Genomic DNA, 16,904 nt, shown 5'->3' with positions numbered 1-16,904 from the left:
TGTAACATCATGCATCAATTGGCTTAAATACAATTTCTTCCCCGCTGCCATCAGGCTCCCGAACAAACCCCAATGCAGTGCTATCATGCTGCTTTTGCTTAGTACTGAGTGATTTGATTTCATTGGATTTCTATACTTTGTAATTGTGCTCTGATTCTACCACTTTATGCAGATGTATGAATATTAAAGTTAACTAGTTCCATCCATTTGTTTCTTTATTTTTGTAATTTTATGTATATGAGATGACGTTGTGTTTCCTTCAAATGTAGTATGCAAGTTTATATATAAAATGCAACAAAATATTTAAAAAAGAAAAGAATATTAGAGTTAACCTGTTAGACCGCTCACAGAAGAATCCTTCTCACTGTGGTATAATATGAGAAATAAACTAATTATTAAATTACCTTAGAGTAGGACAGAAGCTGGGTGTTTCATTTCAATTGATCCTCCTTCAAACTTCTTGAAGCCATCCAATGATCTACAAACTACAAATAAGAAATATAATGGAATACTCCCCACACTCTGGATGAGTGCAGCTCTAACCAACACTCATGGAATTCAACTTTATCCTAAACAAAGCAGCCTGCTCAATTGTCTTTGCACTCTTCCCTAAACTTTGACTAACATTGGTTACAATGTTTACCATCACTTCATTGGTGAATATCACCTCAGCAACTTTCTAAGTCTTTAAAATAACTTCAGCCAATTCATGATGTATTGCTTATTCTTAAAACCCTTATTTCTGGCACCAGAAAAATGATGTCTTTATGTACATGACTTTGCTCAGTCAAAAATCAGACAGTCCCTACCCATCACTCTAAAGAAGTTCCTTGAACACAAAGAATGAATGGCTCAGACATTTGACTGAAGAGCATTTTGGATGGGCTCTAAACATTGGCTTTGTCAGCAAAACCTGGACTCATCTAAGAAAAAATGAAAATAAATTCAACAATCTTTCATGCTTTGGAGGGTTTTGTGAGAATTGGATGAGGCAATGCCAGTTAATCATTCTACACAGTCTAAGTTTATGACCCACAATCTACTTGTTACAACTCAATAGTTAATTACCTCTGATAGCAACATGACTGTTGCTGAAGATACAGTCTCTGAACTGATCAAAAGCTTCAATGCCATCTTGTCCATCATTTGTACCAGAAAAATCAATACGGTATAAGTGCATTTCTCTCTGCTGTCTATTATGGATCCGGCCCGACAAACATTTGCCTTTCACTTAATTAGATAGTTTACAGAAAATCTCAACTGGAAAATAATTAGATTCTGTGCTTCTTAATGAGATATAGTTCCCACGTCTGTTTGCAATGGAAAATGGCTGATACTTCTGAGTTTTATATAGGCTTAAGTACATTTCTTCATGGAACACTATCTCAGGATGTTTTTATGCTGTTTAAATTTCAGTGTACTTCTAGATGAAGATGGCCACATTAAAATAACAGGTGGGTACAGGCTAGATTGGTTAAGCTGAGCGGCACTGAAATTGAACTTTCAGGTTGTATGCATCATTACCGACAGCCTGGCAAGGTTTCAGTTATATTAACAGCTATTCTTACTGCTCAGACTTTGGGCTCAGCAAGGAAGCTGTCGACCATGACAAGAGAGCCTATTCCTTCTGTGGGACAATAGAGTACATGGCTCCTGAGGTAGTCAACCGCCGTGGTCATACGCAAAGTGCAGATTGGTGGTCCTTTGGAGTTTTAATGGTAAGTGAAGTCTACTAGTGATAACGGATTGTGTTTTTTTTTGTCAGCTTTTATTTTACTTTCCAAGAGACCATTCGAAGGTGGAGAGCATTTGATTTTTATTGATGATAGTTAAATTTCTTTTCTGTTGAGAGTAGTTAGATTAGTGAATATTAGGTCGAGAGGAAAAGATGCACACATCACTTACTTGTGAGATTGGAAATAATTTTACAAGCCAGAGGCACTGCAACTTATCATGATATTTGTTAAATTTAATATCAGTATCAAAGCTCATTTTTTCCCTGCTTATCGTATATTTCACCTTCTTCATAAGGTAGGGATTTATTTAACAAGTATTAGAAACTCTTGATTTGTCTGTTTTTTGAAATAATCTGACAGATCCACAAAATGATTAGCGGAATAAATGCATCTGCAAAGGTATATTTGCTTGTCTTCATGATCCCCTGAATACCTATGAAGAAATAATAATGTCAATTATGTCAGTATTTTGACAAGGAATTGCTGATTTGTTAAAGAAATTGAAATAAAAATTGCTACCAGTGCAACAACCATTTCAATTACAGATGTTGTAAGTTATCAAAAATGTGTCATATCCTGGCCATGAATTTCTCATTTGCCATCTCATTTGAAAGACCTCGCAAATAGTCAAAAAGAAAATTGAGAAGAAATCAATCAGGGAATGAGGAAGGCCCAAAGGGTCCATGAAATGTCCTTGGCAAGTAGAATTAAAGAAAATGTCAAGACATTTTGTGCACACGTTAAAAACAAGAAGGTAGCCAAGGAGAGGTTAGGAGCATTCGAGGACAAAAGAGGAAATTTATGGCTGGAGCCAAAGGAAGGACACAAGGTATTAAATGAGTGCTTTGCATTGGTGTTCTCCAAGGAGAAGAGCATAGAGCTGTGTAAGAACACTGTGGATATGTTAATATTCAGTGGGATCATTATATAAAGAGAGAGGAGCTGTTGGGTCTATTGAAGAAATTCAAGGAGTTATGTCCTCAGGGCCAGGTAAGATATATCCCAGATTATTGAGAGAGGCAAGAGAATATAGTACAGTGTTGGGTCTGCAAACGCTGTGATTGTAGTACTATGGGAAGCTTGTGTCCCTGGAGACCACTGCCTCGGTGACCTCCCATGTGGGTCTCTACTCTGGCCCTGGTGATTTACAGGACCAAGCACCTGACATGGGTCTCCACCTTGGCCCTGGTGACCTAAAAGACAGAGCTCCTGATGTGAGTCTCCATCTTGGCCTTGCCAACATACAGAATCGTGCCTCTGACATGAACTTTCACCCTGAGCCCACTGACCCACAGGACGGGGCTTCACACACGGGTCTCTGTCTCAGCCCTGGCAGCCTACAGGATAACGCCTCCAACATGAACCTTCAACCTGACCTACAGAACTGAGCTATGGACGTGGGTTTCCACCTTGGTCCTTGCGACCTACAGGACTGAGCCTCATTTTGAACTCCTACCCTGGTTCTCAGGAATGCACTAGCCTCTGTCCCTCCATCCTCTCACATTCCCAACCCTCCCCACCACCCCTTGGACCCTTCCTACCATCCACCTCCTGATCCACCCCATTCTCCTTCCCTCCTTGACACCCTCCACCCCAATGAACCTCCCCCTAACCTCTGCTTGGTCTTCACCATCCCCTCCGACCTTCCCATCTCAGAGACTGAATGCTCTGTCCTCAGTAGAGGCCTTACCTTCATCCCCCTTTGCCAACACCTCAACAGGTTCTGCACATAGCATGATGTTGAACTCTTCTTATGTTGGCTCTGCCTCCATACCTAGTTCCACAACCACTATTCTCCACCCCTCCACTACAGAGGCCTTCTCCCACTTTAAAATGTCTTCCTTCTCCTTACACCTCATTTCTGTCTTCTGCCTGCTCTGGACTTTTATATTTCCAGCTGCTGCCATGACATCAACTCTACTGACTTCACTACTCCCTTCACTCATTCCAATCACACCCTCTCAGAATGCCTAACCCTCCATTCTCTCTGTACCAATCTGCACATCACCATCAAACCCACACATAAGGGTGGCTCTGATGTGGACTGGCATACTGACCTCTATCTGGCCAAAACCAGATGACAATTCTCAGACACCTTCTCTTACTTACCCTTCCAACAGGACCCCATCAAAACTCATCAAACCACTCTATCATGCACCATCTCTGAACTTATCACTTTCAGTCAGCTCCTGGCACGGCTCCAACCTTATCATTACCTTGTATGGCCCATTTCTACCTTCTACCCAAAATCCACAAACCCAATTGTCCCAGCAGATCCATTGTGTCTGCATGCACCTGCCCCATCGAATTGTTCTCCGCTTACCTTGACTCTGTTTTGTCCCCCTTGGTCTAGTCCCTCCCCACCTACATCTGGGACACTTCACATGCACTCCATCACTTTAACAACTTCCAGTTCACTGAACTCGATCACCTCATGTTTACCATTGATATACAATCCCGGCACCACCTACGGCTCCTAGAACGCTTCCACCAGCGTTGTCTCCGCTCCATCCTCAACATCCATTGGAGCGCTCACACCCCTAACGTCGAGGTACTCGAGATGGCAGAGGTCGACAGCATCGAGTCCACGCTGCTGAAGATCCAGCTGCGCTGGATGGGTCACGTCTCCAGAATGGAGGACCATCGCCTTCCCAAGATCGTATTATATGGCGAGCTCTCCACTGGCCACCGTGACAGAGGTGCACCAAAGAAAAGGTACAAGGACTGCCTAAAGAAATCTCTTGGTGCCTGCCACATTGACCACCGCCAGTGGGCTGATAACGCCTCAAACCGTGCATCTTGGCGCCTCACAGTTTGGCGGGCAGCAGCCTCCTTTGAAGAAGACCGCAGAGCCCACCTCACTGACAAAAGGCAAAGGAGGAAAAACCCAACACCCAACCCCAACCAACCAATTTTCCCTTGCAACCGCTGCAATCGTGTCTGCCTGTCCCGCATCGGACTGGTCAGCCACAAACGAGCCTGCAGCTGACGTGGACTTTTTACCCCCTCCATAAATCTTCGTCCGCGAAGCCAAGCCAAAGAAAAAAAAAAAAAAAACAATCCCTATACAGTTCCATTCCCCATACTGATGGTCTCAAACCCCTTCATTTCTTTCTGGACAATAGAACCAACCCATCCCCCTTCATCACCACCCTCCTCCGGCCGGCAGAACTTGTCCTCACCTTCAATAATTTCTCTTTTGACTCATCGCACTTTCTCTTTTATTTTTGAATATTTTATTTTGAGAATTTTCAATTCAACATGCAGTCAAAATGAAGAATAATCAAAAAGAAAAACATTAATATCCATTAATATTAACAAAATAATACAAATATCGGCCCGCATGTCGATATTAAAGAAAGTGAGAAAAAAGAAGAGTTAACGTGTGATTCAATTATAAAGAAAAATAATTACAATAACACTACAAAGGTGCAAATTCAATGTCCATATTGAACCAAAAGGATAAAAAGATAATAGAGAGATAATAGAGAGAAAGAAGAACAAAATAAGAGGAACCCTCCCACCGCCCCCCCACCCTCCCCCCACCCACCCTCCCCCCTCCACCCTCCCCCCCCCCCGCAAGAAACAAGAAGAAAGAAAAGAGGAAAAAGTAAGAAAAGGAAAGAATAAGAAAAGATTAGCTTCACCTAGGATAAATCCCACTCCTCTCAAGGGACAAATAACCTGACTTATCTTGGGTCTTCGGTGCTGCGAGCACCAGGGAGAAGAGACAGGAGGGGGAAATCATTAAAGATTTACCCTGATATACCTTAGGTTTGAATTCCATATTCGTGAAAGTACATCTTACCTGTTGCTGAGGTTATAGATGATCTTCTCCAAGAGAACACAATTATGCATTTCTATTTTCTAGCAGGCTAAACCTAGTTGGGAATCAGATTTTCAAGTAACTGTTATGCATTTCCTGACCACTGTTAAAGCAAGCTTAACAATTTTATTATCAATCGTTAATGGAATTAACATATTTTGAGCCAGGGGTGTTTTAGGTGAAAGACCCTTAATTTTATTCCATATTGTAATTATATGCTTTAATAGGGGGGGCTTCATTAGGGTCAGGTAATAATTTAGAATTCCACACAGATAAATAGTTTTCTGCTATCCTCTCATCAACCATCGCACTTTCTTCATGTTAAAGTGGGTAGTCATGGGTACTCACATGGGCCCAGCTATGCCTGCCTTTTTGTTGGCTATGTGAAGCAATCCATGCTACAAGCCTACAGAGGCAAGGCCCCTCAACTCTTCCACCGCTTCATCAGTGACTACTTTGGTGCACCCGTAATTAGATTGTTGACATCATCCACTTTGTGCTGCCTACTTCCATCCTGACCTCAAATTCACTTGGAGCATCTGTGGCAACAATCTCCCTTTCCTCAATCTCTCTGACTCCATCTCAGGAGACAAACTCTCAACGGACATCTTCTATAAACCCACCAACTCCCTCGACCACACCTCTTTCCACCCTGTTCACTGTAAGGATTCCATTCCATTCTCAATTCCTCTGTCACTATTGCATCTGCACCAAGGATGAGGACTTCTTCAAACAACATGGTTTTCCCTATACCACCATCAACTCGGCGCTCACCTGCATATTCTCCATTACCTGCACATCTGTCCTGGCCCCCTCTACCCCCATATGCAACAAGAACAGGATTTCTCTTGTCCTCGCCTACCACCACACCAGCTTCCACATCCAACACATCCTCCTCTACCATTTCCTCCACCTACTACGTGATCCCACCTCTATGCACGAACTCCCCTCTCCACCTTCCTCATGGACCACTCCCCCCATGAATCTTTTGTCCACTCCTTCCTCCCCACCAATTATCCCCTTGGCACCTACCCCTCTGACCGCAGGAAATGCTCCATTTGCACCCACATATCCTCTCTCACCAACATTTGGGGCCTCAAAGAGTCATTCCAAGTGAAGCAACATTTCTCTTGTGAATCTCATGTGTTATCTTCTGCATCTGGTGCTCCCGTTGTGGTCTCCTCTACATCAGAGAGACTGGATGCAGACTAGGAGATCACTTTGTTGAGCACCTCAACTCTGTCTGCCCCAATAGCATGGATCTCCCAGTGGCCACCCATTTTAATTCGCTGACCTATTTGTCCATGGTCTCATGCACTAGCAGACTGAGACCACCCATAACTTGGAGGAATAACACCTCATCTTCCATCTGGGCATCCTTCAACCAGATGACATTAATATTGCCTTCTCTGGCTTTCATTTAAACCCCCCTCCTTCCTCCATCTCCTTTCTCTAGCTCTGTCTCTCCATTTGCACAAACATGATAAATTCTTACCTTGTCCCTTATCATATCGAATTAGCACCTTTTGTTGGTCTGGATTCCTCCTCCACAGTTTGAATTCTGAGACATTGTGAAGAAGGGCTCAGGCCCAAAATGTCAGCAATAACTCTTTCTCTCCTATAGATGCTGAAAAGACCGGCTGAGTTCCTCCAGCATCTTGGTATTTTTAATACGTGGTTGGGACCTTAAAAAGAAATATTCAGTGTTCAATATTCCTTGTTTAATAAGATTTTTATATAGAAGAGGACTGGAGAGTTTCCAGTGTTGTTGCTCTGTTTAATAAGGGCAACAGGGATAATTCAGCAAATTATAGATTAGTGAACCTTGCGTCAGTTGTAAAGATAGGATTTCCCGCATTGGGAAATTCTTGGGTTTATAGAGACAGTTGTCATGGCCTTGTGTAGGGCAGGTGTTATGATTGTAAGATTATCAGGTTCAGTGGGTTAACAGAGAGATGTGTCTTGACAAAAGTGTTACAATCAAAGGTAACTTTATTGAACACATGGGAGACAGAAAGGGGAAGACGTCAAACGATACTTAATTAACAACTTAACAACTTTGCAGATACTCCTCTACTTAACAATGGCTTGACTTACGATTTTTTAAAATTATGATGGTATGAAAGTGATACACATTCAAATAAAAATACTGTACCTGTATGTAGTCATTTGGTACTGTAGTTTCACAATTCACCTCATTATGGTATGGTGTGACTGTCATTATTGGTTATCGCACAACAGCTGGGGCTATATTTTATAATTAAAAATTGTTTCTTTCAGTGTGGAATAAAAGGTATTCAACATTTAATTATAAAATAGGCTTTGTTTTAGTTAAATTTGCTCAGCTGTAGGCTATGGTAAATGGTCTGAGCATATTTAAGATAGGCTAGGCTATGATGTTCGGTAGGTGCGGTGGTCTTTTTAGACTTACGATTTTTCCATTTACAATGCGTTTATTGGAACAAAACCCCATCATAAATCGAGGAACACCTGTAGATATTCACATTGAACCAAGTTTGGACTCCGATAACAGTATCTTCTACACTCTCACGCATGTGCACACACTTCACAGACAGGGACCTTTAAACACACACCCAATTCCCTGTGCGGTTCTCTGCAAGCACTGATCTATTGCAGGACTATGGCTCAGCTTAAGTGTAGTGCACACCATCCCCACGACTCCTCCAGCAACGTCCACTGTAGCAATCTAGTGTGGAGTGATGTCCAGGGCTTGGACCATGAGATAGAGAGAGAAAATGTGCTACGTTTTGATATTATAAACAGTTCTGATCTGGGTGCCTAGCCAATATTGACCCTAGGTAATTTAAATGAGCCAACAGCAAGGTCTGCACTAATGGGAGGATGGAGTCCAACCTTGATTGGGAGGTGATGCAACTTCCGAATAAGTTTCAGACAGGGAGGACATGTGACCACCTGCAATATACAATGTTCCAGACAGAGAGGCCATGTGTTCTTCCACAATCCACATATAACAGCAGGCCATGTCTTACCAACTGGATTTTTGAGGAGTTGATGAAGAGAATTGATGAGGATAGGGCTGAAGACGTTGTCTTCATGGATTTTAGTATGACATTTTACAAGGTCCCCCATGGTACGCTGATCCAGAAAATTAAGGCACTTGGAATCTGCAGTGACTTGACAGACTCAAGGCAAAATTGGCTTTGCCATAGAAGACAGAGGGGATTTTTGGAGAGGTTTTTTCTCTGAGGTCTGGGACTTGTGGTGCCCTGCAGGGTGCTGTGCAAGGATCTTTGATATTTGTGATATGTACATATATATGCAGATAGGCTGATTAGTAAATTTCCAGACAGGATGGAAATTAATGGAGATATGGACACTAAAGTGGGTAGAGAAATCACAGATCAAATTTAATCTGGACAAGAGTGAGCTGATGCACTTTGAGTGGGCAAAAGTAAGGATAAAGAATACAATGAATGGCAGGACCTTTAGGAGCACTAATGCACAGCGAATCTTGGGATGCACGTCGACTGCTCCCTGAGAGTAACATAGAGTAAAGAGGGCATGCAGAGTGATTGATCATGGCCTGAGTATAAAAGTCAGGAAGTCATTTTACAACTGAATAAAACATTAGTTAGACTACATCTGGAGTATTGTATGCAGTTGTGGTCACCATTGAAAGAAGGCTGTGAATGTTTTGGAGAGGGTTCGGAAGAGGATCACCAGGATGTTGCCTGGATTGGAGAGTATTACCTGTAAGGAAAGGTTGGACAAATTTAGATGGTTTTCTTTGAGCATCAGAGGCTGTGGGGGGATCTGATAGAATTAAGAGGCATAGATTGTCACAGTCATTTTCACAGGGTAGACATTTCAAATACTGGAAGGCCATAGGTTTTGCTTTTCTTTTGTTTCTCTTTCTCCTATGGTTAGGGGCACTGGGCGATACTCATGGCAACTCTTTGTTTCCCTTGCAGTAGACAAAGTTGAAGTATATCATGTATACAGTATTACATTGTCAATGTATTATTACAGTACATGACAATAAAATAAACCTTTGAAAAGTGAAGGTGAGAGGAGAAAGTTTAAAGGAGATTTGCAAGGTTCCAGGAATGTATTTCTGGGGGTTCTGGTAGAAGCAGGTAGTGACATTTGAGAGTCATTTAGATGGCACATAAACATGTAGGATCATACGCAGGCAAATAGGATTGGTTTAATTTGACATAATGGGCAGAGCAGACCGTTCTTTGTCCCAAATCATAAAAATACAGGAGGACTCAGGCCCAAAACATTAGTAATATATCTTTACCTCCTATGGACAATGCGGGACCAGCTGAGTTCCTCCAGCATTTCTGTTTTTTACTATAATCACAAGGTCCACATTTTCGTGTTTCATTCTATGTCCTATATAGCGTCAACCCATGGAACTTGTTGAACTGATACTGGAACATTACATCCAATCTCCTCCAGCATATGCTTCAACTGCCACTGTCTGCATGAGGATGAGCTTTAATGCACATTTGGAGAGAGTTTAAATTGATCAAAATGTTAAATCTTGAATAAAGATAATATTACCAATATTTCCTGCTTCTAAAAGACTTCCACCTAAAACTAACAACATTATACATTCCTAATTTCGACATAGGCTTTACAAAGTCAGGAAAGGTGAAGATAGGTGAACAGTGGAAGATGGAATAGATGACTGTCCATCTACCTGGCCTAATATTCAAGTGTAGCAAGAAATCACTTCCACTCTCTTCCTGCTTCACTACAGGATTCTGTGATTGGTTCAGGGCAGAGCGTTTTGAAGGACACAGCAACAACTTTAAGAAAATTTGACTTTGCGTAAAATCAAGACGTGAAATTCCTGTATTTAGGTATGAAATTGCTTTTACTTGTAAGTTCCCAGCTAATGCATTTTAGTCCAATGCACAATATTCTCCCACCCTGAATATCCATGCTCAATGCACTAAATCCATCTCCTGTCCTTGATGCCCAGTTTCCCAATACATGAACTCTCATTCTAGCTACAGTCTTCAGGATTCTCTGCTCTGAATTACCACACTATAACACATGCTTACAGCTTTCTGAACCTCATTCACTCAACATCCACAGCTCACCACCCTCCATCCCATTGACTTGATGGATTTTCAACCCTCTATCAGCATCTCCAGTATACTCTAACCTACAGAATCTAATAGCTTTGATCACCTCCCATCACTCCATATAACTTCCAAGAACTTCATCCTTCAACCTCCCCCCACATCCCCCCCACATTCCGTATCGACTCCAAGATCATAATACTTTGATCTCCTAATACACTCCACACTGTCTCCAGGAAACTCCTCCATCAATGTTATTATCAAAGTGTCAACACAAATGCAAGGGCCTAATTGCCTTCTTAATTACTGAAATTGGAGAGAATGGCGGCACTGCTGTAACTGCTGTACCCACAGTGCTGCAGCTGGTGAGGACCCACGAAAAGTGGAGACACAGTACTCCCGCAGGGTCCAACCACCCAGTCCAACTTCCGTCAGTCCCGTAGAGGGTTTAAGCAGCTTGATAAAGGAACCAACAGTGGTATTATTTAAAATCCAAGGAGCATGGGATCTGCACCCAAGATGGTGGCACCTATGATCGACAGCAGCCACGAGGGGTTGCAAACTCTGGGGAAGTGGAGGATTGGTGCAGGGCACCAGAAAAACAGGGAGACCACCATCCCCCACCCCCACCCCTCCCCACCGCCATGGGACACGGTGACCATGGCAGCGGACACTGAGGGGTTCTGCAGCTGAGGAACACACTGACGGCAGCCTATTGATGACTTGAGAAGAGGAACCTACACAGGTTGTGGACTCCTGGAGACTCAGACAAGGGACTCATGCTGCAGACTGCTGGAGACAGGTTCGAGACTGGCTGAAGGGATACCAGGTATCGGATCCAAGGTGTGAGAGGGTGCCAAAGGTGCTGAAGAGTTCCTAATTGTGTCGGAGGTTCAGATCTAAAGCTAGTGTTGCTGATGGTTTGGACTGGACGGTGTGTGGCTGCAGAGGCTGTAGGAATGCTGGAGACAAATCCACAGACACTCGTAGATTCTCTTTTGCTTCTCTTTCTCTGACAGTAAGAGGCGCTTCAGACAATTTCTGTCTGAAGGTGAAGATGATAATATTCTGTGTGAAAGTGGTACCTGGGTGTCCTTTCCCCTTGACATCTTCCACTTCAGCTTCCTGATTCCACTGCCTTCTCAATATTTTCCTAAATGATCTCATGCCACTTGTTTTCCTTTCTACCTCCTCTACCACAACCTTCAGTGACCACTCTCTCCCACCCTGTGCCTTTCTTCACTGTTTCCCACCCAGAGGCACTTCCCACAAAACTGTCATGACATGATCGTTTCCCTTTAAGAAACATTGTTTAGCTTAAATTGAACTTGTGACTCAGAATATTGGTTGCAAGTTGTTTGTTGGTCTGGACCACAACTGCTTAACAGTACTTACCAATTTCTCACTCACCATCTTTTGATTAGAGGGGAATTGGTAAATATTTGTGTGCTAATTGATAAAATCCTGCATATTAACATGCAAACAACTGGGAAGGCCAGAGCAGAAAAGATCTAATCAGGGAGGGGAGGGGGCATTAGGGTAACCATGGTGGGGAGGGACACAAACTGCAGGGTGAGGATGGGGAGCAGGTGCCATACCTGCCATGGACATCTTCCATCCGCCACACCTTGCACTTCCCCCTCCCTCTGGCATTTCAGACAAACGTGCGTGCTTATAGCATGTGGAGATGAAACAATGTGATTTATTTTGGTGACCTGGAGCAGTCCGCAACCCCCTAGTGATGCCTGTGGGTGGGGGGGGGGGGGGGGGGGGTGACACAATAACTCATTGGGATGTTACAAGCCCAGAGGTCCCCAAAACACAGCAGCAATAAAAATTCACCAAGACAAATGGTTGCTTTTAATTTTCGTTAAACATAAAAACAGGATCAAACTTTAATTTATTACTATTAACTTAACCTAATTTACCTCTAATTCTAAGCACATGTGTATGTAATGTGTATATGTTCAGGAAAGTTCTTTGCTTTAATAGACCAATCATTCACTTCTCACTTTTCCAAGTTCACACATACTCTTTTTTTTATTTTTATTTTTTATTTTCCATCAATAAAAAAGAAACAACATCACTCATTTCTTCAATATATACAAATGTCCACCATCTAGTTACAAACATGTGATGTTTCCCCCCTCTCCCACCACCCCTCCCCCATAAAGAAAAATCCCTGAAAGGAAAAGTTTTAACCAACCACAGACCAGACCCTATAGGATCAGACCGGCCACAACATTTAGAAAAAACAACTAAGCGTGGCGTCAGTGCTTACAATGGACATCCGGTGAAGTAGTGGAGCCACTGCCTTATATAATTTCTTTATTAATCCACCTATTGGTATTGATATTTTCATCGGGGTGTGGCTACAATTGTGTTCCCATGTGCGTCATATATGGTTGCCATATTCTAACGAAGGTGCTGTGTCGGTTTCTAAGATTATACGTGATTTGTTTCCTTTGGAAATACAGCTGTACATCTCAATAGTCCACCTATTGATAAGGAAAGGGGAGTCAAAGCAACTAATATAAATTGAATTTGGAATTTAGATAGTTTATAGCTTATGTCCATAAGGTTTCCCAGAAGATAAAGCTTCAGGTCCAGTGGAGAAGGCTATTCCTGTTATCTTGGTTAACATATTAGCTAGATGCTGCCAAAAGAGCCCCACCTTTAAACAGGACCAAGTTGCATGAACAAACATTTCCACCTCCATCCCATACCTAAAGCACATCTCTGACACCTCCAATTTCACTTTCTGGATCTTTTGGAGTGTGAGGTAGAACTGGTGTAAGAGGTTGTATTGAACCAATCTGTATCTAGAATTAATCATTGCTGTCACACTGTTTCTACATCAGTCTGACCAGCATCTCTCACTAAATTTGATGCCCAAGTCTGACTCCCATCTTTCTCTTGATTTGTGTAGCCCCTGCTTGGGACTCTCACCTTGGGTACATTCTTAAAATAAATTTAGGTGCACTTCCCAGTTCCAGCATCCCTTCTGCCTCATTAGGTGTAGGCAGGGTCATTGAGGGACCCCACCTATCCCTTAGGAATGACCTTAATTGGAGATAACAATGAAAAATCCCATAAGACAAATCGTATTCACCTTTTAGCTGCTCGAAGGACATAAGCTGTCTCCTTTCATAGCAATCCTCAATGTATTGGATCCCCTGCCGATGCCAGATCTCCAAGATTTTATTGCCTAAATTCATGGGCATTATTTAATTGGGGTCATTGGCACCTTTGGCGATATTCTCACTTTCTCTCCAACACACTCATTGACCTCATGCCAAGTTTTAATCAAATGCCTTAATATGGGGTTGTCCATATCTTATGCTATTAACTTGGTATCCAATTGTATATAAAATCCTTCACTGTCCTCTTCCCTCATTGTATGCAATCCCATTTGCACTCAAGTGGGTGGTTTCCCCCTCCTCAAAGAAGGATGAGTTGCTAGATAGTACTTTTTAAAATCGGGTAACCTTAAACACCCCCCCAGCCAATGTCAATTTTTCTAAAGATATCCTGGGTACTTGCCTATTATAAATAAATGTCCTTATATGAGTGTTTAGAGTTTTGAAGAAAGACCATATTAATGGAATGGGTAGAGATTGGAAGGGTATTGGAGTCTTGGCATCACCTTCATTTTTATACAGTCAGGGATCTGCCGATCACTATGGTGATGGATAAGTCCCTCCATCTTATTAAATCACCTTCAATCTTTTCCAGCATAGGGAGGTAGTTAAATTTGAATAAATTCTTTAGGTTAATGTCAATCTTGATTCCTAGGTATTTAACAATATCACCTTCCATCTGCAATCTGAATTTACTATTTTTTTTGGTATTCTTTATAGTCAAATTTATTCAGTGTCATGATCTTACTTTTTTCTATACCAACTTTGTAGCTCGATATCATACCATAATCTTCCAGTGTGGTTCATAGTCCTGACAGAGACCCAACTGGATCCATAGATACAGCAACACACCAGCTACCATTAAATTTATTTATGCTCTAGCTGGCCCTCTCTGAAAATCTTTATCTTTGGATCTTTCCTAATGGCTTCTGCTGATGGCTCAATTGCTAGGGTGAAAAGCCCTGGAGACGAAGGACAGCTCTGCCTGCTGAACCTACTAAGGGGAAATATTGATGAAATTTGTCCATTTGCAATAATTTTTGCCCAAGGTGTGTCATAATGTGTTCTTACCTATTAATAAATGTTTGTTCCAGTCTGAATTTTTCCAACACTTTAAACTAAAATGGCCATTATAGCCAATCAAAGGCGTTCTCAACATCCAACAAGACTATTATACTCAGGTCTTGTTTTGATTGTGCCAAATGTATAATATTAAACTGTTTACTCAGGTTGTTAGCAGAGTACTTTTTCTTAATTAAGCCCACTTGATCTGGATTTATCAATTTGGGAATGTACTGACCAAGCCTGTTGGCCAGTGCGTATCCTATTATTTCATAATCTGCATTTAGCAGTGAGATAGGTCTGTATGAAGATGGTTTCAATGGGTCGCTATTCTTTTTTGGTATCACTGTAATAATAGCTGTTGTAAAAGATTCTGGGAGAGTCTGCGACTTTGCCTGTTGGTTCACTACATCCATTATCAAGGCCATTAATAGGTCTTTGAATTCCTTATAGAACTCAGGGGGAAAGGTATCTTCTCCTAGAGACTTATTTATTTGTAACCACCCCAAGGCCTGCTCTATTTCCACACTGGAGAAGGGGCCATCTAATTCCATCCAGTCCTCTTGGACAAACTCCGGCAACTCAATCCCAGAAAGGAATTCATTAACTTTATCCAAGTCCCTTGGTGCTTTAGCTTTATACAGATCCTCATAATCAAGTTTAAAGGTATCATTAATTTCTTTTGGATTATATGATATCAAGTCTGGACTTGATTGAATTGCATTGATCTTCTTTGAGGTTTCCTCTGCTTTCAATTGCTAAACCAAAACGTTATTCATTTTTTCACCTAATTTTTATTATTTTTGCTTGGATTGCAAAATGTTTTTTTTTTCTCCACTCCTAATGTTTGCAGAGTGTTGTATTTAAGTTGTTTTAAATTCTCTAACTCCTGATATTTATCTTTCAATCCCGAGTTTTAATGTTCTTTATCAAATTTTGTGATCTCTCATTCCAGTGTCTCCACCTCAGCCAGGTTTTTTTTAATATACCTTTGGTATTCGAAATTATTTGCCCCCTTAGATAGGCCTTTAGCATGTCACAGATTTAAAAACTATTATTAGTAGAGGGGCAACTTGTTTCACAAAATAAAGCTATTTGGCCCTCAGAAGTCTAAGTTTTTCAACAGCATAGCATTAAAGTGCCATCTATAAGCATTTGCCTGTTTTCCAGGCATTGCAATCAGCAGGGTCAATGGTGAGTGATCTGACAATAGCCTTGCCAGATATTCTGCCTTCCAACTGAGTTGACATCAGAAAGTAATCAATTCTGGTATGGGAGTCGTGGGGCTTCAAATAAAAGGAGTTCTGTCATCTCCATGCTTCTATCAAATTGAGGTCTTTTATAAAGACCAGGGTGGTTTTTACCGCCCTGGACCTTGTCAGCATTTTCATCATCTTATCTAGAACAGGATCCAGACAAAAATTTAGATCTCCTCCAAATAATATATTTTGTTTTCCTTCTCCAGCTTTTAAGAAGGCATTTTGGATAAACCTTTCATAGTTGAAATTTGGAGCATAGAGATTCAGCAGCGACCATGTTTCTGAATATATTTGGCAGTGTGCCATTACAAATCTCATGACTGGGTCTGTAGCTCCACCACTCACTATCACTGGAACATTCTTGTGTATTAAAATGGCTACTGATAGGTTAGAGTAGAGCTTTCTATTTAAAGTATTGGAAAAAATTAGGTTTGGACCAATATTTATTGTATTGAATCTTTATATAAAAATATCATAATTTCTTTTATTAGAAAGATCTACTGGACAATGTTTCCCTTTGTCTCTAGCATTGTTTGCATTAGCTATTGAACCTTTTGGCTCAATTGATAAGACAATTAAAGGTTTTAAAGTGAAATCTGAGGAATTTAAGATTAATTTATTTGCTGATGATGTCTTGATTTTTCTAACAGAACCTCAAAATTCTTTAAAATCATTATATGAAAGGTTTTAACAATATGGAGAAATACCTTATTATAAAATTAATTGGGAGAAAAGTGAGATTATGCCGTTGATTGAAGCTGATTATATTTATTGTAAAGGTATTGTTCAATTTAAATGGTCAA

The 16,904-nt window shown here is 41.3% G+C and overlaps 1 protein-coding gene across 1 annotated transcript in view; it reads left to right on the top strand.

The window, feature by feature from the left end:
* Positions 1 to 16,904, top strand: part of rps6ka2 (ribosomal protein S6 kinase, polypeptide 2) — a 161,277-nt gene that overhangs the window by 76,653 nt on the left and 67,720 nt on the right. Inside the window, exons 7-8 of the mRNA XM_069931597.1 lie at positions 1,417 to 1,454; positions 1,576 to 1,718. Of these exons, the coding sequence (XP_069787698.1) occupies positions 1,417 to 1,454; positions 1,576 to 1,718 (181 nt within the window). The remainder of the gene's footprint in view (positions 1 to 1,416; positions 1,455 to 1,575; positions 1,719 to 16,904) is intronic.

This window comes from Narcine bancroftii, chromosome 4 (assembly GCF_036971445.1).
Source record: "Narcine bancroftii isolate sNarBan1 chromosome 4, sNarBan1.hap1, whole genome shotgun sequence".
Lineage (NCBI taxonomy): Eukaryota > Metazoa > Chordata > Chondrichthyes > Torpediniformes > Narcinidae > Narcine > Narcine bancroftii.
This window is presented reverse-complemented; position numbering and strand designations above follow the sequence as displayed.